General features: G+C 47.3%; 1 protein-coding gene across 8 annotated transcripts in view; it reads right to left on the bottom strand.

The window, feature by feature from the left end:
- The window catches only part of LOC142488020 (uncharacterized), a 43,499-nt gene that overhangs the window by 5,126 nt on the left and 15,992 nt on the right, over window positions 1-22,381 (bottom strand). For all 8 annotated transcript variants that reach the window (XM_075588365.1, XM_075588358.1, XM_075588364.1 and 5 more), the window contains 5 exons: window positions 21,893-22,146; window positions 21,501-21,614; window positions 21,015-21,128; window positions 17,050-17,160; window positions 16,560-16,673 (listed from right to left, as the gene is read on the bottom strand). In XM_075588365.1, the coding sequence (XP_075444480.1) occupies window positions 16,560-16,673; window positions 17,050-17,160; window positions 21,015-21,128; window positions 21,501-21,614; window positions 21,893-21,911 (472 nt within the window). In that variant the 5' untranslated portion in view covers window positions 21,912-22,146. The remainder of the gene's footprint in view (window positions 1-16,559; window positions 16,674-17,049; window positions 17,161-21,014; window positions 21,129-21,500; window positions 21,615-21,892; window positions 22,147-22,381) is intronic.

Consider the following 22,381-nt stretch of genomic DNA (forward strand, 5'->3'; position numbering starts at 1 on the left):
TGTGTCCCTGACGCCCCACGCTCGCCTATCCTGTTCTTTCCCCTGCCAGCCTCCCTTCCTTTACCCACACCTGTCCCTCTCTGGCAGCCTCTGACATCATCCCAGCACCACTGCGCGCTCCCTGCAAGACTCGTGCACCCGCTCGGTTCCCGAGCCCCTGCTTCTGCGTTCCCCACTTTCAGCCCCCCTCGGTCTCTGCTCTTATCCTCTTACCTCCGGCAGCTGTCCCCTCCATTCCTCCCTCGTGCTGTATGGGTGTCCCTGCGACGCTCCGCGCGCCTCGTGACGCAGCCAGTGCGCGCGCACTCAGATTACAGAGGGTGCGCACACGCGCCTCTTCTAGGATTTTTCAGCCTCCTGGCTCCTCTCATGCCCTGCAGGCAATCTCTCTAACTGGCTCCTCCTCTTCTCCTCCTCACCTATCCCTGCTGTCTCCCACTTCACCTTCTGCTCCGCCTCTCTCTCCTATTGGTGTTCAATCCTTTATAACCCCTGTCTGTCCTTTCTCTCATTGCTCTGCATAGCTCTTGTTACCCGTGTGTGCAGTCCTATGCTGGCTCTCCTCTGTGTTTCAGCTTGTTCCTGCTCCTGCTTATCCCTGGATTTCCCTGGTTTGACCTTTGCTCGTTCTGGACTACTCTGCTCTCTGTTGCCCTTGAACCCTGCCTACGAACTCTACCTTGCTGACCTCTGTGACCCCTGGACTTTGGCTTACGAACTTGACGACTCTGACTTCTGGATCCTTGGACATTGGCGCACGGACACCACTACTCTTACTCTGTACACCCAAGGCGTTGCAAGTATCGCTAACCATCTTTCAACAGGCCCGGCAACACCATACCACACTCCGGGCACGCCTTCACTGCTGTGGGTGTGTGGTAATACCCTTCCCACCTCAGTATTGGGGTCTTGCCAGGTCTGCGGGCATACAGGCGTGACATTATGCAGAGCCTAACAAATTCAGACCCCCCTGAGGTGGGTACAGGTGTTTCACTTGAGGCCTTACAATTTGTGAGCAATCAGCTGTCCACAGTCTCCCAGCAATTGGCTAACCTTTCCCTTCCGGAGACGCCAATGGCTCCAGCACCCCCGGTTGCCATGACCTATGCTAACTCTGGACCCTGCATTCCATCACCTAATCACTACGATGGGGACCCCCTCACCTGCCGCTGTGTCCTAAACCAATGCGAGGTGCAATTCGAGATGTCTCCCTCTCAGTTCCCCACTGGTCGTTCTAAGGTGGCTTATATCTACGCCTTGCTTACCGGTGACGCCCTCACTTGGGCTTCTCCCCTCTGGGAACTTAAGAGCGAACTAACCCAAGATTATCCTAAATTCAGGAGCGAACTTCAGCAAGTATTTGATGCTCCTGCAGGGCGCGAGACAGCCGCATTCTCTCTCTTCCATATTTCACAGGCCCGAAGATCTGCTGCCAAGTACGCAATCGAGTTCCGTACTCTCGCCGCAGAGATCCAATGGAATGATGAGGCACTCCCCGCCGCATATTGGCACGGACTCTCTGACACCTTGAAGGATGATCTTGCTACTCATGCCCGGCCTTCTTCCCTGGAGGAGTTGATTACACCGAGCGTACGCATGGACCAGCGTACCCAGGAGCGACGGCACGAGAGACACTGTTCTTGTTCTCTTCCTTCCTCTTGTCTCTCACAGGTCACCCACATCACCCCTCCTGGCACTGGATGCCCCGGAGCCGATGCAAATTGGTAGCCAACAACTTTGGGCCACGGAGAGAATGCGACGCCATCAGAAGGGAGTCTGTTTCTACTGTGGTTCTTCGGAACATCGTCTCCAGAATTGTCTCCTGAAGCCGGGAAACGGGAACACCCAGTAGAGGTAGAGGGGCTTCTACTGGGTACTGTCTCTCCTTGCCCATCTCTCCCTGAAAATCTCCCAAAGAAATGTATGCTTCTTGCCACTCTGGATGGTACTGACCTTTTCCTGCAGGTAAAAGCTTTCATTGATTCTGGATCTGGTGGTAACTTCCTGGACCAAACCTTCGCCTCTGAGAATCAAATCCCTATGGTTAGAAGAAAAGCACCTATTGGTCTCAAGGCCATCGACAGTCGACCACTCCAGCCAGCATTTATCATCTGGGAGTCCATTCCTCTCACACGGACCTTGGCCGACGGTCATAAAGAAGTAATAATTTTCGATATCTCTTACTGTTCAACTTATTTTAGTATTGCCACGGCTTCAACACCACAATCCGCGCATTGATTGGACCGGCACCCTGCCTATCCAGTGGCCTTCTTCCGCTGACTTTGCTCCTACGCCTCCTCCTGTTGCGGTGCTTGCCGGCCTGGATTCCGTTCCTTCCAATCTATCGATCCTACCGACCGTGTATCATGAGTACTTGGATGTGTTCAACAAGGTACAAGCTGATGTTCTACCTCCCTATCGTCCGTACGATTGTCATATCGACTTGATTCCTGGGACCATCCTTCCGAAGTCGAAGTCGTATCCTTTGTCCGTTCCTGAAACTGAGGCCATGACGTCCTACATTGAAGAAAATTTGTAAAAGGGATTCATCCGCAACTCTAACTCCCCTGCCGGGGCAGGCTTCTTCTTCGTGAAGAAAGATGGATCACTTAGGCCATGCATTGACTTTCGTGGACTCAATAAGATCACGGTAAAGAATTGGTATCCCCTTCCCTTCTCTGAACTGTTCGACCGTCTCCAGGGGGACTCTATCTTCTCCAAGCTCGACTTAAGAGGGGGCTATAATCTCATTTGCATAAGACAGGGGGACGAGTGGAAAACCACGCTTAATACGCGATCTGGACATTATGAGTATCTATTTATGCCCTTTGGCTTATGCAATGCTCTTCGCGTCTTTCAAGAGTTCATGAACGACATCTTCCGTGATGTCTTGGGGACATTTGTCATAGTATATCTGGATGACTGTGGCAGGACGGCCTGTAGCCGAGGTCAGGGAACAGTCCACACGTAGAGTTTCAGGAAAATGAAAAACGTTCAGTGGCTTTATTGCTCCACAGCATAACACAACATGTGGGTACACTGTCCCTTTAAACAAAACAAATCCTGCTCCATATTGGGAGGACTGACTAACACAGCAGGCCTATCTAGCAGGCTGGCTGGCTAAACCATAACCAAACCGTAAGAGTATTTTAAGCATTCAGGAAAAACAAAATGAACAAGTCTTACTTTGGTTGCAGTAAGTAGTTTGATGTATCCGTCTGGCTAACAGCACACATAGCCGTGTGCTCTGGTCTAGGGCAGCCAGCTACTGCCAGTAACAAGATCCTTTTCTACCTTGCTGGCTATCAGGTGTCAGCTTACCTCCTGATTACCTAGCTTCCTCCTGAGTTAACCTTCTGAGTGCTGGATGCAGCACTCAGACATATGTTTCCCAGGCATAACTGATAGGGGTTGACTTCACCCTGTCACATACCTCCCCTGTTTGTGTGTGGCTAGTGTCCCACACGGCTGAAGTCCGACCCTCCACTCCTTCTCTTGACAAAAAATCAGCATTTCCATGGTCCTTTCCAGGTCTATGCTGAATATCAAAAGAGAAGGGTTGGAGGGCCATATACCACCTGGTCAACCTTGAGTTTGTGTCCTCCATGGTGTTTAACCACTTCAAGGGCGCATGGTCAGTGACCAGGGTGAAGTGTACTCTGGCGACATAATGTCTCAAGGCCTCAATTGCCCATTTTACAGCGAGGCACTCCTTCTCAATGACGGAATACCTCACTTCCCTTGGGAACAGCTTCTGGCTGATGAACAGTATGGGGTGTTCAACACCATCAAATTGCTGGGACAGCACTGCTCCCAGTCCTACCTCTGAGGCATCCGTCTGGATGATGAAGGGCTCTTTAAAATCTGGGCTCCGAAGAGCGGGGCCCTCTGACAGGCACTTTTTTTAGCATGTAAAGGCGTCTTGGCACTCCCAAGACCATTTAACTTGGGTCAGGGCACTCTTTTTTGTCAGATCTGTTAGGGGTGCAGATATTTCTGAAAAATTGGGGATAAACCGCCTGTAATACCCAGCTAACCCCAAAAGGGAGCAGACCTGTGTCTTTGTCTGTGGGGTGGGGACTTCCTTTATGGCGGCCATCTTGCTAGCTAGTGGCCTTACTATCCCTCCCCCAACGGCATAGCCCAAGTATTTTGTAGTGGATTTACCCAGGGCACATTTTTTTGGATTTGCAGTGAGCCCTGCTTCTCTTAAGGACGTTAGGACTGCCCTGAACCTTTTTATATGAGACTGTCAGTGTCTGCTATAGATGACAATGTCATCCAAGTAGGCCGCGGCATATTTCCTATGGGGTCGTAGTACCTTGTCCATTAACCTTTGGAACGTGGCTGGAGCCCCATGTAACCCAAATGGCATAGTGACGAATTGGTATAAACAGAGAGGGCAGTTTTGCATTTGGATTCTTCCGCTAGAGGTATCTGCCAATATCCTTTCGTGAGATCTAGGGTGGAGATATACTCTGCTTTACCAAGCGAGTCAAGCAATTCATCCATCCTAGGCATTGGGTATGCATCAAATCTGGATACAGCATTTACCTTTCGCAGATCCACGCAAAACCTCACCAACACTATAGGGCTACACCATTTGCTGTGGGACTACTCAATCACGCCCAATTCCAACATGTCTATTATCTCCCTCTCTACCAGGTTTTTTCGGCCCTCTGGCAATCTATAGGGACAGGACCGTACTTTTACGCCAGGTTCTGTCTCAATCCTATGGGACACTAAATCAGTCTGCCCTGGCAGCTCCAAAAAAAACATCTGGGAACTGGTCACATAATTCTAGTAGGTCTGACCTTTGTTCCGTTGTTTACTGCCCTCCCATGGGAACATGATGGTTATTGTACGTACTACCCTTTGGAAGCGGTGGACCCAAATCCACCTCTCCTTCCGGAGGGTGGATGAACAGCGAGCTCATCGTTTTCCAGGGTTTCAGGAGGTTTACGTGGTAGATTTGTTTACCCTTCCTGGACCCTGGTTGAGAGATCTCATAGTTCACCTCCCCGGTGCGGCGGAGAACTTGGAAAGGACCCTGCCACTTCGCAAGGAGTTTACTCTCTGATGTCGGTAGTAGTAGCATCACTTGGTCCCCAGGTTGGAAGACCCTCAAGCGAGCATTTTGGTTGTACTGCCTTTCATGACGTTCTTGAGCAGATTTGAGGTTTTACTTAGGTCGGTTTGCTATCATGTCTAGGCGGTTTCTAAGGTCTATGACATACTGAAGGGTATTTTTGGAGGGGGAGGGCTCCTCCTCCCAGGATTCCTTCAGTAGGTCGAGAATACCCCGAGGTTGGCGTCCATATAGGAGCTCAAACGGGGAGAAGCCTGTGGATGATTGGGGAACTTCTCGTACCGCAAACAACAGGAAAGGGAGAAGTTCATCCCAAGCTCGCTTTTCAGTGTCCACAAACTTTCTAAGCATGGTTTTTAAAGTACGGTTAAACCTCTCTACCAATCCATCAGTCTGAGGATGGTAGACTTAGGTCCTGACGGATTTTACCTCCAATAACTTCAGGACATCCTGCATTAACTTTGCCATGAAATTTGTTCCCTGGTCAGTTAACATTACTTGGGGCAGTTCTAACAGCCTGTGAGCAACCTGTTTAGCAGTGGCTGATCTCAGAGGGAAGGCCTCAGGATATCTGGTGGCATAATCTACAACAACGAGTATAAATTTATGTCCCTTCGCAGAGGGTTCTAAAGGTCCGACCAGATCTACCCCAATTCTCTCGAATGGACGGCTACCAAGGGCAGAGGGACCAAGGGAGCCGGCTTCTGTCCTTTTTTGGCTAGTTAACTGGCATTCAGGACATGTCTCACATAGTTTCATGATGTCACCATGTATGCCTGGCCAGTAAAACCGGGACGAGATGCGGTCCGTGGTCTTATCTCTGCCCAAATGACCACCCCATGGGAGAGTATGGGCTAGGGTGAACACTGTTTTAATCAACCCTTTAGGGACTAGCATCTGTCGAAGGACCTCCCCTGTTTGTGTAACCTTGTTCACACGATATAGAATGTCATTTAACAGTTCAAAATGTGGAAACACTCTTACACCTTGTTCATCCATTATCTTGTTGTTGACCTGTACCACCTTCTCATATTGTCTAGCCAGAGCTGGGTCTTCCCTCTGCCGGAAGTCAGGAAGATCCAGGTCTGGCAAAATTCCCGTATCTATCTGTTCCCCACCCTGGTCATCTCCGGCCATGACCTGCAGTCTTTTGGGCTGACTAATGTTACCAAGAGTCCCAGCCTTTCTTAACCAGTCCTCTTTTTCCGCATGTCTCTGTTTACGTGTCTTTGGGACATGGTGTCTACGGGGGAAAATCTCTGGGGAAAAAGGAAACAAGTCTCCGGTCTTCTCCAGTACCAGAGAAGTAGGCTCCGTAGGAGTAGGGGCCAACAATGTTTCGAGGTAGGGCCAGTCTCGGCCAAGTAGAACAGGAGCAGGTAGCCAGGGAGCAACTCCCACTAGTAGGCTAGCCTCTTGGTCCTTGATACGCAGTAGAACGTTCGCGGTCGGGTATCTCTTTGTATCCCCATGGATACATTCGATATTCCAAGGAGAGTCATAGGATAGTCTGTTGCTTGGAATTAGGCCCTCTAGGATCAGGGTTTTTCCAGATCCCGAGTCCAGCATGGCTTTTACTATTTTCCCCTCCAAATATGCTGGGACTAACCACGGATTGGTGTCCCCTCGGAGAGAAGCTGTGGCAGTGGTTCTGCCATATGAACAGTCCATGTCATCATCTCCTGAGTCCACAAACTCGGTCGTCAGCGGAAGCTCTCGACGGGGCTCCGTGTTTGGACCTCTCCGCTGTTGGATGGGATCCTCCCTTCTGGTTGGTGGTGGTATCCTCTCCCCTGGCTGGGTGACGGAAGTCCAGGTTCTCGGGGAATACTGTGGGTGGCGGCCTCCCTTGAGTGATCCAATGGCCTCGGACCCGGGACAGGCGTCTCTGCGGGAGTTTGTACCAGGAACCCTCCGAGATGGGAAAGAGTCTTCCGATCGGGTTGACCGGATCTCCCGAGCTGGAGGGTTGTAGACCCCTCGATTGTCTGCTCTCCTGCCTCTGGCATCACCGGAAGTAACTGGTGTTTGCACGGACTGTTCTCAGCTATCCTGTTGGGTGTCGTCGCCAAGGAAGTTTTCCACCAAGCGGACCGCTGAATCCAGGGAAAATGCAGCGTGTCTTTTTACCCAGGAGCGGGAGGAGGGGGGCAGTATCTGTATGAACTGCTCGAGCACAAACTGTTCAAGGATCTCTGCCTTGGTATGCTTTTCCGGTTGTATCCACCTGGTACATAAGTCTACTAAGCGGTGGGCTACGACCCGGGGTCTGTCTCGGTTTGTATATTTGACTGTCCGGAACCGCTGTCGGTAGGTCTCTGGAGTGAGGCCTAGGCGATCCAGAATAGCAGCCTTTTGTTGCTGATAGTCCATGGCCTCGTCTGCTGGAAGAGCCTGGTAGGCTGCCTGAGCTTCCCCTATGAGGAGTGGAGCCAGAGTCGTTACCCAGCGATCAACTGTCCAGCCGTGGGCCGTGGCTACCCTTTCAAAAGTGAGGAGAAATGCCTCTGGGCCTTTGGTTGGCTTCATTTTAGGCAGCATCACCGGTGGGTTATTTGGAATCGCTGGTCTGCCTGGGGCTGTGCCTTCGACTAGCAGTTGGAGTAGCTTCTCCTCCCGCCGGGCCTGTTGCTCATCTCGCTGGGCCTGTCGCTCATCTTGCCGGGCCTGTCGCTCAGCTTGCTGGGCCTGTTGCTCAGCTTGTTTCTCTGCTAGCTGGAGCTGTTGCTCAAGGAACTGAGAAAAACATTTCTCCATTTTTTTTTGTGTGTGTGGCCCTTCAGGTACAGGGCCCGTCCGACACCCCACTTCTGACACCACCTGTGGCAGGACGGCCTGTAGCCGAGGTCAGGGAACAGTCCACACGTAGAGTTTCAGGAAAATGAAAAACGTTCAGTGGCTTTATTGTTCCACAGCATAACACAACATGTGGGTACACTGTCCCTTTAAACAAAACAAATCCTAATCCACATTGGGTGGACTGACTAACACAGCAGGCCTATCTAGCAGGCTGGTTGGCTGGCTAAACCATAACAAAACCGTAAGAGTATTTTAAGCATTCAGGAAAAACTAAATTTACAAGTCTTACTTTGGTTGCAGTAAGTAGTTTGATGTATCCATCTGGCTAACAGTACACATAGCCGTGTGCTCTGGTCTAGGGCAGCCAGCCAGATCCTTTTCTACCTTGCTGGCTATCAGGTGTCAGCTTACCTCCTGATTACCTAGCTTCCTCCTGAGTTAACCTTCTGAGTGCTGGATTCAGCACTCAGACATATGTTTCCCAGGCATAGCTGATAGGGGTTGACTTCACCCTGTCACAATGACATTCTCATTTTTTCTAAAAACCTGGAGGAACACATTCAACATACCAAACTGGTGCTGGCTAGGCTCCATTCTAACCGCCTATATGCCAAGATGGAGAAATGTTTGTTCCACCAGACCTCTACTGCCTTCCTAGGCTACATTATCTCCAACCAAGGTTTCTGTATGGATCCAGAAAAATTAAAATCGGTTCTCGACTGGCCGCTGCCTAATTCGCTCAAGGGTGTGCAGCGTTTCCTTGGCTTTGCCAATTATTACAGGAAATTCATCAAAAAATGTTCTTCTATTGCTCTTCACATCACCGCCTTGACCAAGAAAGGCGCCGATCCCACCTCCTGGTCTCTTGAAGCTATTGTTGCTTTCGAGGTCCTTAAGAAAGCTTTTGTGTCCGCACCCATCCTACGCCATCCGGATACCTCTCTTCCCTTCACTTTGGAAGTCGACGCTTCGCACGTAGGAGCTGGTGCAGTTCTCTCTCAGAGGTTTCGCCCCAAGAAAGACTCCATCCCTGTGGTTTTTTTTCGCGGAAATTTTCATCTGCTGAAAGAAATTATGATGTTGGTAATCGTGAACTTTTGGCCATTAAACTGGCTCTTCATGAATGGAGGCATCTTTTAGAAGGCACCAAGGAACCTGTGGCTATCCTCACCGACCACAAAAATTTGCTGTATATCGAGGGGCCCCGACGGTTGGGATCTCGTCAAGCTCGGTGGTCTCTCTTCTTCTCCCGCTTTAACTATACTATTTCATACATTCCTAGTACCAAAAATATCAAAGCGGACGCTGTCTCTCGCCAGTTCGCCACGGAAAGCGAATCTAATGAAGCCACGGAACCTATTTTTCCTGCCAAATGCATAATCTCCGCTAATAATTTTGATGTGTTGGACGAAATCAACAAAGCCCAGGCTCGCATTCCCAGCAGGTTCAGGGTACCAGAAGGGCGCTTATACGAAGCTCCACGGTTTTGTCACAAGATTCTTCTTTGGGGTCATGCCTCTAGATCTGCCGGTCATACAGGCTTCAAGAGGACAGCGGATCTTATTAAACGGACATTTTGGTGGCTGAGGATGAACAAAGACATTTTTGACTATACTAGTCCTCTGTTATTACCTCTCTAGTGCTGGATTGTTTATCTACTACACCCCATGGGTTAGTGATGTCTCACTATGGACTGTCTTATGTGGTAGCTGTGTGGGCACCACTAGGTCCCCACCTCACCCTCACCCTGGGGTGTTCATTTCTGTTATAATACAGTTGTTCTGGATATTGGATTCAAGACTTATGCTTGCTGTGAGCTTGCTCTGTGATGCACCAATTTACCACATAACCCACGTTGTCATGGGGAGGTTGGGTGAGGGGTTGTCATGGGGAGGGGGGATGAGGGGGTGAAGGTGTGTCATGGGGTGAGTGCGTCATGGGGAGGGTGGGTGAGTGTGTCATGGGAAGGGGGGGCATCATGGGGTGAGGGGATGAGTGTCATGGGGAGGCGGGTGAGGGGATGAGAGTGTCATGGGGAGGGGGGTGAGGGGATGAGAGTGTGCCATGGGGAGGTGGTGAGTGTCATGGGGAGAGGAGGCGAGAATGTGTCATGGGGAGGGGGGGTGAGTGTGTGTCATGGACAGGGGGTGTGAGGGGGTGAGTGTGTCATGCGTATGGTGGTTGAGGGGGTGAGTGTGTCAAGGGGAGGGGGGGTGAGAGTGTCATGGGGAGAGGGGTGAGAGTTTGAGGGTGTGAGGGGGCGAGTGTGTCATGGGGTGAGTGTGTCATGGGGTGAGGGGTGAGTGTCATGGGGAGGGGGTGAGAGTGTGTCATGGGGAGGGGGGTGAGTGTGTGTCATGGGGAGGGGGGTAAGAGTGTGTCATGGGGAGGGTGGTGAGAGTGTATCATGGGGAGGGTGGTGAGAGTGTGTCATGGGGAGAGGGGTGAAAGAGAGATATGGGGTGAGAGACATATTGGGGGAGGGAGAGAGAGAGACTGGGGGGAGGGAGAGTGAGTGACACTGGGGGGAGGGAGAGAGAGACACAGGGGCAGAAGAGACAATGGCTGGAGGGAGAGTGTGAGAAAAACACTGGTGGGAGGGAGAGGGAGAGAAATTGAGGAAGGGAGACACTGGGGGAGTGAGAGAGACACTAGGGGGAGAGAGAAAGAGAGACACACACTGGGGGAGGGAAAGAGAGTGTGGGGGAGGGAGCGATTGACACTGAGGGGAGGGAGAGACACTGGGGGGAGGGAGAGAGTGAGAAACACAGAGGGAGGGAGAGATACTGTGGGTAGTGAGAGAGAGACACTGGTGGGAGAGAGAGACACTAGGGGGAGGGAGAAAGAGAGAGACACACACTGGGAGGAGGGAAACAGAGTGGGGGAGGGATAGACACTGAGGGGAGGGATAGAGAGACACTGGAGAGGGAGTGAGAAATACTGGGAGAGGGAGAGACTGGGGGAGAGGAGTGTGAGACTGTGGAAGAGGGGAGAGAGGTCCTGATGTGGCGGGGAGAGAGAGATTAATAATACAGCATAAATGGGGACACTATTAGACAAATATCATAATATTTATTTTTAAGTGATGTAATTTGTGATAAATACTTTTTTTGATGTGTCCCGGTTTTTACTTTTGAAAGTCTGGCCATCCTAGCTGGTGGCCAATATCATGGTGCGCGCAGGGGCTGCGGAGGTAAGGCGGCTGAAGAGAAATGGCTCCAAAGAGGCCAGGGGAGGAGCACGCCCCAGCGCAGTGACATCAAACGCGCTGCAGGTCTGGGCGGCACCGTGGAGTGATTGATGCTGCAGCTGCACGCTTTGTTGCGTCTGCTGCTGGGGGAGAGGGAAATTCTGGCGGGGGAGGAGGTGGTTCTCCTTTCAGACCAATGAGCTGCACACCCATTGGTAGCAGGGCCTTCCAGCTCCTGCAGGAGCCGGAGCAGGCCCCTGCCTCATAATCACCTATCTCCAGGGAGCTCCAGCAGGACCAGGAAGAGATCAACGGAGCGCTCCCCCACCCAACCCAGCTAAACGGAGTGATGAAGGTCAGGCAGAGTTTTGGCTTGGGAGTTTTCTTTGGGTAAGGGGGGTCACTTGGGATTATTGATCAGCAGGAGAGATTCATCAGTATCCACCTTGAGTTTGGTTATGGGGATCCCTGGGCAACATTTAAAACAGAAATAAATAAATAATACTGGTAGGTAGGAGTGTATGACACTGGGGAAAGCAAATGAGAGAAGGAAAAAAGGGAGGGGAAGGGGGAAAAAAGGGGGGGTGGGAAAGGGATGTAGCAAATAGGTGGATGAATGCCCCCTCAAATGGATTGCCTTTGTGCACCAGAAAAAAACATATTACCAGATGCCAGCGAACAATAAAATAAACAGTGATCCAATACTAGTATACTGCCTGCGCGCACGCCTGCAGCCCAAGCGATTTCTGACCTTGGCTGCAGGAGATTGTAGACGCGTGGCGGGGGCGTGGCCGAAGCGTCACAAAGCTGGTTCGTCCTCATTGGCTGAAACAGCTCACGTGCGAAGACGTCATGTGATTTTGATTACATCAGGCAGGGGGGCCCGAGAAATTTTATAGATGAAAAGGGGGGCTCGGCCTAAAAAGTTTGCTCACCCCTACTTTATTCAAGTGTACATGTACATCCTTCAAATAATTAACACTGAAAATGTCCATGAGAAGTAAAGTTAAGGAACTCCTGGTCTATCATATTAGTGCGTTCATAATATCAACTAAACCAGGCAGCAACCTAAAGTGTAAAGATAATGTAGATGCCCATGTATGTATGTCTTTATTTATATAAGGCCCGCAGTGTACTCAGTGCTTTACAGCAGAAACAATACAGTACAGGGAATTATAATACAATAAGTGCAACAAACAAAATCAGACCATAGGAACGGAAATCCCTGCCCTGGAGAGCTTACAATCTAAGTGATGCAGTGACTACACTGCCCATGTAATCTTCTGCCATAAGACCCACATAAACTAAACTGCTCCATTTTGTGTCATATTTTGTCAGTCAAACATACTATTCATATCATTTTCCAAGCACGCAGCCTTGGTGTAATTTTTGACTCCTCTCTTTCCTTCTCCTCTCGCATTCAAAACAAAGAAAAAAACAAGGAGCACTGCAGAAAAGAAGAACTGGAGGCAAAAGTAGAAAAAATAAAAGAGTTATTGAGAGACAGCCCAAGTTAAAAGAGAAACCACCAAAGTGTTTCTCACCATGGGCGCTTTATCAAAGAGTGGTTTCCTGAGTCTAGAGAGTGTCACGTTATAGGCACTCCCCGCCGGAAACACTGCCTACCTGTATCCCAGGTAAAAAAAAGTACCATGTGAACAAAACAGTCCGGGACAAATGTAACCACGGAAAGAAGGCAGTATAACCGTGGGGGAGAAATCCAGCAAAAGGACACAATAAACAATACAATAACAAAAAACTTAAATAGACTCATAAGGACAATAGCAATTCAATGAAAAAGCATCAAATTTAAAAGTGGATAGGATGTGGTGGGAATAACATTATCTCAGATTAATTAAATTAACTGTAACACAATATATATAATAATATAATCATGTAATAATATACATATAATAAATGTGAACTCAACTACCAAGGCAAAGAACAATTTGAATCTTGATAAGGGGAATATACATAATGAATAAGATGTAAATAAATAAACCACACTGAGAAAATTGCCACAGTAAGGATACAATACTACTCATCAAATGTGACTAGAGAGAGACACATATGTATCTCAATGATAGAAACAAATGTATATGAAACACACAGTATTATATAACCCGAGAATGGGCAAAGGAATAATATAGCTTAGAGAAAATGTTTTAGGTCCCATTCTGTATTAATCCCAAAAGGGGATAGAGTATTAAGTGAGTGGGTCCAAAACATGTCACGCTGATTAAGCTGTTTAATTCTATCACCCCCTCGTGTAGGAACAGGTATAGATTCAATCCCCTCGTGTAGGAACAGGTATAGATTCAATCCCCTTGTGTAGGAACAGGTATAGATTCAATCCCCTCGTGTAGGAACAGGTATAGATTCAATCCCCTCGTGTAGGAACAGGTATAGATTCAATCCCCTCGTGTAGGGACAGGTATAGATTCAATCCCCTTGTGTAGGAACAGGTATAGATTCAATCCCCTTGTGTAGGAACAGGTATAGATTCAATCCCCTCGTGTAGGGACAGGTATAGATTCAATCCCCTCGTGTAGGAACAGGTATAGATTCAATCCCCTCGTGTAGGAACAGGTATAGATTCAATCCCCTCGTGTAGGAACAGGTATAGAGTCAATCCCCTCGTGCAGGAACAGGTATACAGTAGATTCAATCCCCTTGTGAGGATTCGCCATCTTGGCAGCTGGAGACCGTCTCCTCACCTGAAAGTTCCTGCCGCAACGGACACCCAGGAGGCGCAGTTTCAATCCCTGTTACGAGCGCGGATCTTGCGCGGCGGGTGCGCTCATCCAGCCTCCCCTCTGACCACTCCCCAGTCTCAGCCCCCGCGCCGGTGACGGATAGGACCGGCGTGAGAGTGACTTGCGCTCCAGTCTCTGCCCCCTGACCTCAGTGACGCGCGCGGGTCGGTGCGCGCTCGGTCCCGCCTCTGTTCCTGATTCGGCTGCATCATAGGGAACACGTGTGCACCAGCAGCCTATAGGATTCGGTTTCTTAGTTCCGCCCTGGCTCTACATTGGAGGATCTCCCATTATATACCCTCTTGCTCCAGACACACATTGCTGAGCTTAGTCTTGTGTGACGCCGTGCCTTGCTGCATTTAGTTCCTGTATCTCCTGCCTTGCCTTGTCTCTTGATCCTGCCGCTGCCGCTGCCTGACCCTGCTACGTACCTTGGACTCCGCTACTCTCCAATCCCGAACCTGTCTACGCACCCCGACGATCCGCTACTCTCCAATCCTGAACCTGGCTACGCACCCCGACAATCCGCTACTGTCCAATCCTGGCCTGGCAAGTACCCTCTACTACTCTCACATCTATACTCCTCACCTGGCTTGCATGACCAATCTACATTCTAGGCGTGCCCGCGTGGCTGTGGGTGTGGGTTGGCGTTACTCAATTACCTACCTTCTTACTGTGTACAATATCAATAGATTTGATAGGATTGGCATAGCAACAAATACAAAATTTACCATATTTGAAGAAAAAAAAAAACCATGTATTAAATTTGATTCATGAACACGGTCTGACCTGGAGGTAAATAAACTAGGCGAAAGATAGTTTGCCAAGGATTTAGCCTTTCTAAATGCAATTTTTGGTCCTGGTTCAATTGGCTCTAAGGTCTTCCTCCAAGGTGAGCACTTCCCAATGTTTCTGGATGATGGAGCGGATTTGATCTATAAATAATAAACAGTAATAAACTAATAAACTAAAATAAAGTAATAAAGTAATAAACAGCGGATTGGACACTTCGGGAGTTCCCTCGTCTCCTTGATTGAAACCCCCCTGCCTAGAACCAGTCGAAGCATAAGACAGTAACTCAGCATGAGTACAGAGTTTGGCATTCATGTCAGCCTCCTCTATTATTTATTTATAAAACATTTTACCAGGAAGTAATGCATTGAGAGTTACCTCTCGTTTTCAACTATGTCCTGGGCATAGAGTTAAGACACTGATATGAGTAAACCGCTGAAGGTTAATGGCCGAGTGCCTCCAACATGTATCTATTGAATCTGCAGTCTCTTACTGGGACGAAATAAAACAGGCAGAAGTCTGAGTTACTGTACGCACTATACTGCTACCTCTTATTCTTGTGTTTTTCTAAATAAACCCAAGAAAACTGTGTCGGTAAGACAAACGTCAACGCTACGCAAGTGTGGCGTTTGTCACTTATAGTGGAGCATGTGTGTCTGCAAATAAATGTGGGGGTTTAAAATGGCCGCCCAGCCGAAGTAAAGTACAGACTCTGAGAGTAAAGTCTGTCCTACTGAGCATGACTACATGTGAAAAGTGTGAAAAGTATTGACGCAATAGCACCTCCAGAGGTCAGGGTGAAGAATACACCTGAAAGTGCAAAAATGGAGGAAAAATGTGTTTAATGTGTAATGTGTCTGACCACACAAAGTGGTGTCCTTTCAGGAATGAGCGTCTGAGTACCCAGTGTGTCCCCGCAGAGCAGTATGAGAGGGAGCACGAGAAGGTCCAGAATCTGAAGAAAGAGCTGGAGGAGCAGAGACGCTGCTCCATTCCCAACAGTCAGGATGACCAGGAGAAAGAAACCTGGGAAAGGCAAGCTGATGGGGACCCTAGCAATGGGATTTGTAGACGTAATGAAGGCAGAGTTCCTAAACGTAATGAGGGATGCGTTCATGAACACAGAGTCAGCGCCAGGAAGAGATGGAGGCTCTGAGAGCAGAACTGCGAGATGTACGCAAGGAACAGGATTCTCTCACAAGTGGACTAAACGTATTGAAAAGGGAGAAAAGCATTCAAATTATTCAGAAGCACTGCAAAGCTCTTATCCAAGGAAGAAGGGAAAGAGAAAATTATCGGCGTATACGCGACGCAACTATCGTCCTACAGGCTGCCTATAAAGGGATGAAAACTCGTCAGTTTAATCATCTCGTTCTCACTCACCTGCTCTCCTAATTACAGAAACAGGTATTTATGGCAGCTAGCCGTGCTGCTTCATTCTCTCTTCTAGAGCCTGGAGGTTGGGGGCAAGCTGCTCCTATGTATCCAGTTCGGGGAGGACGCCCCACCATCACTTTCACTGTCCGGAAGAATTGCCTGGACTCTTGGTACGCTGTCCCCATCTATCAGTTAAGCTATGTCTAAAGACTGTGGCTATTATTGCGTATCCAATTACCCTAAATGAGAGGGTGTTGTTTAAACTGGGGAACCAGGTTTGTTAGGGAAGGGTCCCTTGAATTTGTTTTCCCAAATACATTTCATTGTATCTATTGGTGGTCATATACCCATAACTCATTCCATTTCCAACCTTTATACGTGTTTGAGAGCCATATTGCACTTCTAACTCTGCTGCATGTGGCTTGTCCCAGAACACCCAGCAGGCCTGGGGACTTCCTATGAGAGGCAATTAATCATGAATATTCACTAAATGTAACCATGCTCCTTGAAACAAGATAACATCCCTTTGTGCAGACAAAGGTGAAAAGGTACTCACCAGAGACAGGAAATGGAACAGTTTCACTCTTTAGTGTGGTCAGATGTTCCTTTGGTTTCGGTTCTTCTTTCTCCGACTTAATCTCTAACCTCTCCGGTACAATCACAGGGAAACCTGGCAATAAGAAAAGGAAAATCCATCATGTAAAGCTGGGAGTGGGGGCGCTTCTTGTGATATCAGTATACAGAAATACTCTATACTGATCCCTATGGGGGAGGGGTGAAGTGATTGATTTTACTTTGTTAGTAACCCTTTGAGTGCTGAAGAAGTTTTTACCCCGAGTGGTGAAAACATTTTGAAGCTACCAATGTTCAAACCTCAATAACAATAATATTCCCAATATAACCTTAGACAAATGATTTTTTTCATTAGGACAGGTATCTTATAATTGTATGCACACTTCAATATTATTTCCCAAAATATTGTACACATTTCAGTCCATTTTTTAAACATACTGAATACAGACAAGTGAGGATGTAAGCGTACTTACCACAAACAGGAAAAGCATCTATTTCTTCCTTTATTGGGGTCAGATGTTCCTTGTTCGGCTCTTTCTTCTCTGACTTAATCTCTAAACTCTCCAGCACAACCACTGGGAAACCTGGCAATAAGAAAAGGAAAATCCAACATGTAAAGATGGGAGTGGGGGCGCTTCTTGTGATTTCACCTCCTCTGATATTGGTATAATATAATACCTCTTGTAAAGAAATGTATTACTAGCCCTTATGGCAGAAAATGACAAAGAGTTGGAGATATATTATCTTCTTACCTGCTGGTGGTCATGTGATAGAAAACAAAGATGCTCCAAGAAGGAGGTGATGACAATAAATGTGCTAAATAATCTTAACTTAATAAAGTGAAGAACGTGATAAATACTGTGACTTAGTCCAAGGATATTAGGCAGCTTTCTGCCCGATTTAGGTCAGAAAGTGCAGGAATAGTGCAAAAGGATCCATTCCACAGCTTTACATTTACTCAGGCTGGTGGATGGAAAGTCCAGGCCACAGTTTACAATGGGTCTAGTTCTCCCTCACCTGCTCTTCTAATTACAGAGACAGGTATATATGGCAGCTAGTCGTGCTGCTTCATTCTCTCTTCTAGAGCCTGGAGGCTGGGGGCACGCTGCTCCCCTGTATCCAGTTCGGGGAGGACGCCCCCATCATCACTTTCACTGTCCGGAAGAATTGCCTGGACTCTTGGGACGCTGTCCCCATCTATCAGTTAAGCTATGTCTAAAGACTGGATAGTATTGTGTATATAGTGACCCTAAATGAGAGGGTATTGTTTAAGCTGGGGAACCAGGTTAGTTGGCCCAACAACCGTTAAAGAGGCTGATACTACTGTACAGGCATACCCCGCATTAACGTACGCAATGGGACCGGAGCATGTATGTAAAGCGAAAATGTACTTAAAGTGAAGCACTCCCTTTTTCACACTTATCAATGCATGTACTGTACTGCAATTGTCATATACATGCATAACAGATGTATATAATGCATTTGTAACAGGCTCTATAGTCTCCCCGCTTGCGCACAGCTTTGGTACAGGTAGGGAGCCAGTATTGCTGTTCAGGACGTGCTGACAGGCACATGCGTGAGCTGCCGTTTGCCTATTGGGCGATATGTCCTTACTCGCGAATGTACTTAAAGTGAGTGTCCTTAAACCGGGGTATTCCTGTATAGTTAGATCCTTAAAAAGGGACAGGTGTTACTTTTATGGTTTCTTTTGTTTCTTAAAGTGACGGTGTTTGAAATGTTTAGTGTCACTTATTTATTATTTATAAAACATTTTACCAGGAAGTAATACATTGAGAGTTACCTCTCATTTTCAACTATGTCCTGGGCATAGAGTTATGACACTAATATGAGTAAACCGCTGAAGGTTAATGGCTAAGTGCCTCCAAAATGTATCTATTGAATCTGCAGTCCCCTACTGGGACGAAATAAAATAGGCAGAAGTCTGAGTTACGCACTATACTGCTACCTCTTATTTGTGTTTTTTCTAAATAAACCCTAGAATACTGTGTCGGTAAGAGCCCAGACAGATGTAAGCGCTAAGCAAGGGTGGCGTTTGTCACTTATGGTGGAGAATGTGGGTCGACACTAAAAAGTCTGTGGGTTTGCAAATAAATGCGGGGATTTAAAATGGCCGCCCAGCCGAAGTAAAGTATAGACTCTGTGAGTAAAGTCTGTCCTACTGTGTATGATTACCAGTTCTGCATACAGCATACACAGGGGAAAATGTGAACAGTATTGACGCAATAGCACCTCCAGAGGTCAGGGTGAAGAACACACCTGAAAGTGCAAAAATGGAGGAAAAAACATGTTTAATGTGTAATGTGTCTGACCACACAAAGTGGTGTCCTTTCAGGAATGAGCGTCTGAGTACCCAGTGTGTCCCCACAGAGCAATATGAGAGGGAGCACCAGAAGGTCCAGAAACTGAAGCAAGAGCTAGAGGAGCAGAGACACTGCACCATTCCCAACAGTCAGGATGACCAGGAGAAAGAAACCTGGGAAAGACAAGCTGATGGGGCCCTAGCAACGGGATTTGTAGAGGCCCTAGACGTAATGAAGGCAGAGTTCCTAAATGTAATGAGGGATGTGTTCATGCACACAGAGCCAGCGCCAGGAAGAAATGGAGGCTGTGAGAGCAGAATTGCGAGATGTACGCAAGGAATGGATTCTCTCACAAGTGGACTAAACGTATTGAAAATGGAGAAAAGCTTTCAAATAATTCAGAAGCACTGCAAAGCTCTTATCCAAGGAAGAAGGGAAAGAGAAAATTATCGGCGTATACGCACCACAACTATCGTCCCACAGACTGCCTACAGAGGAATGAAAACTCGTCAGTTTAATCATCTAGTCCTCCCTCACCTGCTATCCTAATTAAGGAACAGGTATTTATGGCAGCTAGGTTTGCTGCTTCAATTTCTCTCCTAGAGCCTGGAGGCTGGGGGCAAGCTGCTCCCCTGTATCCAGTCGGCGAGGACGCCCCCATCATGACCTTCACTGTCCAGAAGAATTGCCTGGACTCTTGGGACACTGTCCCCATCTATCAGTTAAGCTATGTCTAAAGACTGTGGCTATTATTGCGTATCTAATGACCCTAAATGAGAGGATATTGTTTAAGCTGGAGAACCAGGTTAGTTAGGGAAGGGTCCCTTGAATTTGTTTTCCCAAATGCGTTAAATCGCATCTATTGATGGTCAGATACCCATAACTCTTGGGACACTGTCCCCATCTATCAGTTAAGCTATGTCTATAAAGACTGGATATTATTGTGTATCTAGTGACCCTAAATGAGAGGGTATTGTTTAAGCTGGGGAACCATTTTAGTTGGTCCAACAACCGTTAGAGAGGCTAATACTACTTTATAGTTAGATCCCTAAAAAGGGATAGGTGTTACTTTTATGGTTTATTTTGTTTCTTAAAGTGACGGTGTTTAAAATGTTTAGTGTCACTTATTTATTATTTATAAAATATTTTACCAGGAAGTAATACATTGAGAGTTACCTCTCATTTCAATTATGTCCTGGGCATAGAGTTAAGACACTAATATGAGTAAACCGCTGAAGGTTAATGGCTGAGTGCCTCCACCATGTATATATTGAATCTGCAGTCCCTTACTGGGACGAAATAAAACAGGCACAAGTCTGAGTTATGCACTATACTGCTACCTCTTATTCTTGTGTTTTTTCTAAATAAACCCTAGAAGACTGTGTCGGTAAGAGCCCAGACAGACGTCAGCATTACGCAAGGGTGGCGTTTGTCACTTATGGTGGAGAATGTGGGTAGACACTAAAAAGTCTGTGGGTTTGCAAATAAATGTGGGGGTTTAAAATGTCCGCCCAGCCGAAGTAAAGTACAGACTCTGTGAGTAACAGTTCTGCATACAGCATACACAGGGAAAAGTGTGAAAAGTATTGACGCAATAGCACCTCCAGAGGTCAGGGTGAAGAATACACCTGAAAGTGCAAAAATGGAGGAAAAAATGTGTAATATGTCTATCCAGTCGGTGAGGACGCACCCATCATGACTTTCACTGTCCGGAAGAATTGCCTGGACACTTGGGACGCTATCCCCATCTATCAGTTAAGCTATGTCTAAAGACTGTGGCTATTATTGCGTATCCAATGACCCTAAATGAGAGGGTATTGTTTAAGCTGGGGAACCAGGTTAGTTAGGGAAGGGTCCCTTGAATTTGTTTTCCCAAATACGTTTTATCATATCTATTGATGGTCAGATACCCATAACTCTGCATGTCCAACCTTTATACGTGTTTGAGAGCCATATTGCACTTCTAACTCTGCTGCATGTGGCTTGTCCCAGAACACCCAGCAGGCCTGGGGACTTCCTATGAGAGGCAATGAACCATGAATATTCCCTAAATGTGACCATGCGCCTTGTAACCAGATAACATCCCTTTGTGCAGACAAAGGTGAAAAGGCACTCACCAGAGACAGGAAATGAAACAGTTTCACTCTTTATTGGGGTCAGATGTTCCTCTGGTTTCGGTTCTTCTTTCTCCGACTTAATCTCTAACCTCTCCGGTACAATCACAGGGAAACCTGGCAATAAGGGAAATCCATCATGTATAGCTGGGAGTGGGGGCTCTTCTTGTGATATCAGTATACAGAAATACTACATACTGATTCCTATGGGGGAGGGGTGAAGTGATTGATTTTACTTTGTTAGTAAGCCTTTGAGTGCTGAAGAAGTTTTTACCCCCAAGTGCTGAAAACATTTTGAAGCTACCAATGTTCAAACCTCAATAACAATAATATTCCCAATATAATCTTAGACAAATGATTTTTTTCATTAGAACAGGTATCTTATAATTGTATGCACGCTTTAATATTATTTCCCAAAATATTGTAGATATTTCAGTCCATTTTTTAAACATACTGAATAAAGACAAGTGAGGATGTAAGGGTACTTACCACAAACATGAACTGCGTCTATTTCTTCCTTTATTGGGGTCAGATGTTCCTCTATGTCTGTCTCTTCTTTCTCTGATTTAATCTCAAACCTCTCCAGTACAACCACTGGGAAACCTGGCAACAAGAAAAGGAAAATCCATCATGTAAAGGCTGGGAGTGGGGGCGCTTCTTGTGATTTCACCTCCTCTGATATTGGTATAATATAATACCTCTTGTAAAGAAATGTATTACTAGCCCTTCTGGCAGAAAATAACAGAGGTGAAGATATATTATCTTCTTACCTGCTGTAAGAAAACAAGATTAGTTTGGGTGTTTGACTCACATACCTGCCAAATAATCAGAAATTCACTCCTTGCAGATTTCAAAGACACCAAAATATCTCGTCTACTCACTTAACAAGCGTGGATCCATGCTGGGAGTGGGCAGTGGTCCTCTGGGAGGTGCTGGCAGTGGGCAGTGCTGCTCTGGAGGTGCTGGCAGTGGGCAGTGCTTCTCTTGAGGTGCTGGCAGTGAGCAGTGCTGCTCTGGAGGGGCTGGCAGTGGTCCTCTGTAGGTGCTAGCAGTGGGCAGTGGTCCTCTGGAGGTGCTGGCAGTGGGCAGTAGTCCTCTGGAGGTTAATCTATATGTGTTGGATTTTAGAATATGCCTGTATATAAAACAGAATTGGAATGATCAGTTTTTTGGGGACAAATATACAGCATTTAGTATCAGCTCTTTCAAACCGAAATCATTAACCCCAAAGGAGTCGGAGAAGACAGGCACACCAAAAAACACATATGGTCCATTCGCAAACAGGAACTTCATTTCAAACACTGCAAAACTTTAATGGCTCAGGATTGTGTCCCAACATAACCATGTAGAAAAGTATAAAGAGAGTCGGA

The sequence above is a fragment of the Ascaphus truei genome, chromosome 2, assembly GCF_040206685.1.
Source record: "Ascaphus truei isolate aAscTru1 chromosome 2, aAscTru1.hap1, whole genome shotgun sequence".
Classification (NCBI taxonomy): domain Eukaryota; kingdom Metazoa; phylum Chordata; class Amphibia; order Anura; family Ascaphidae; genus Ascaphus; species Ascaphus truei.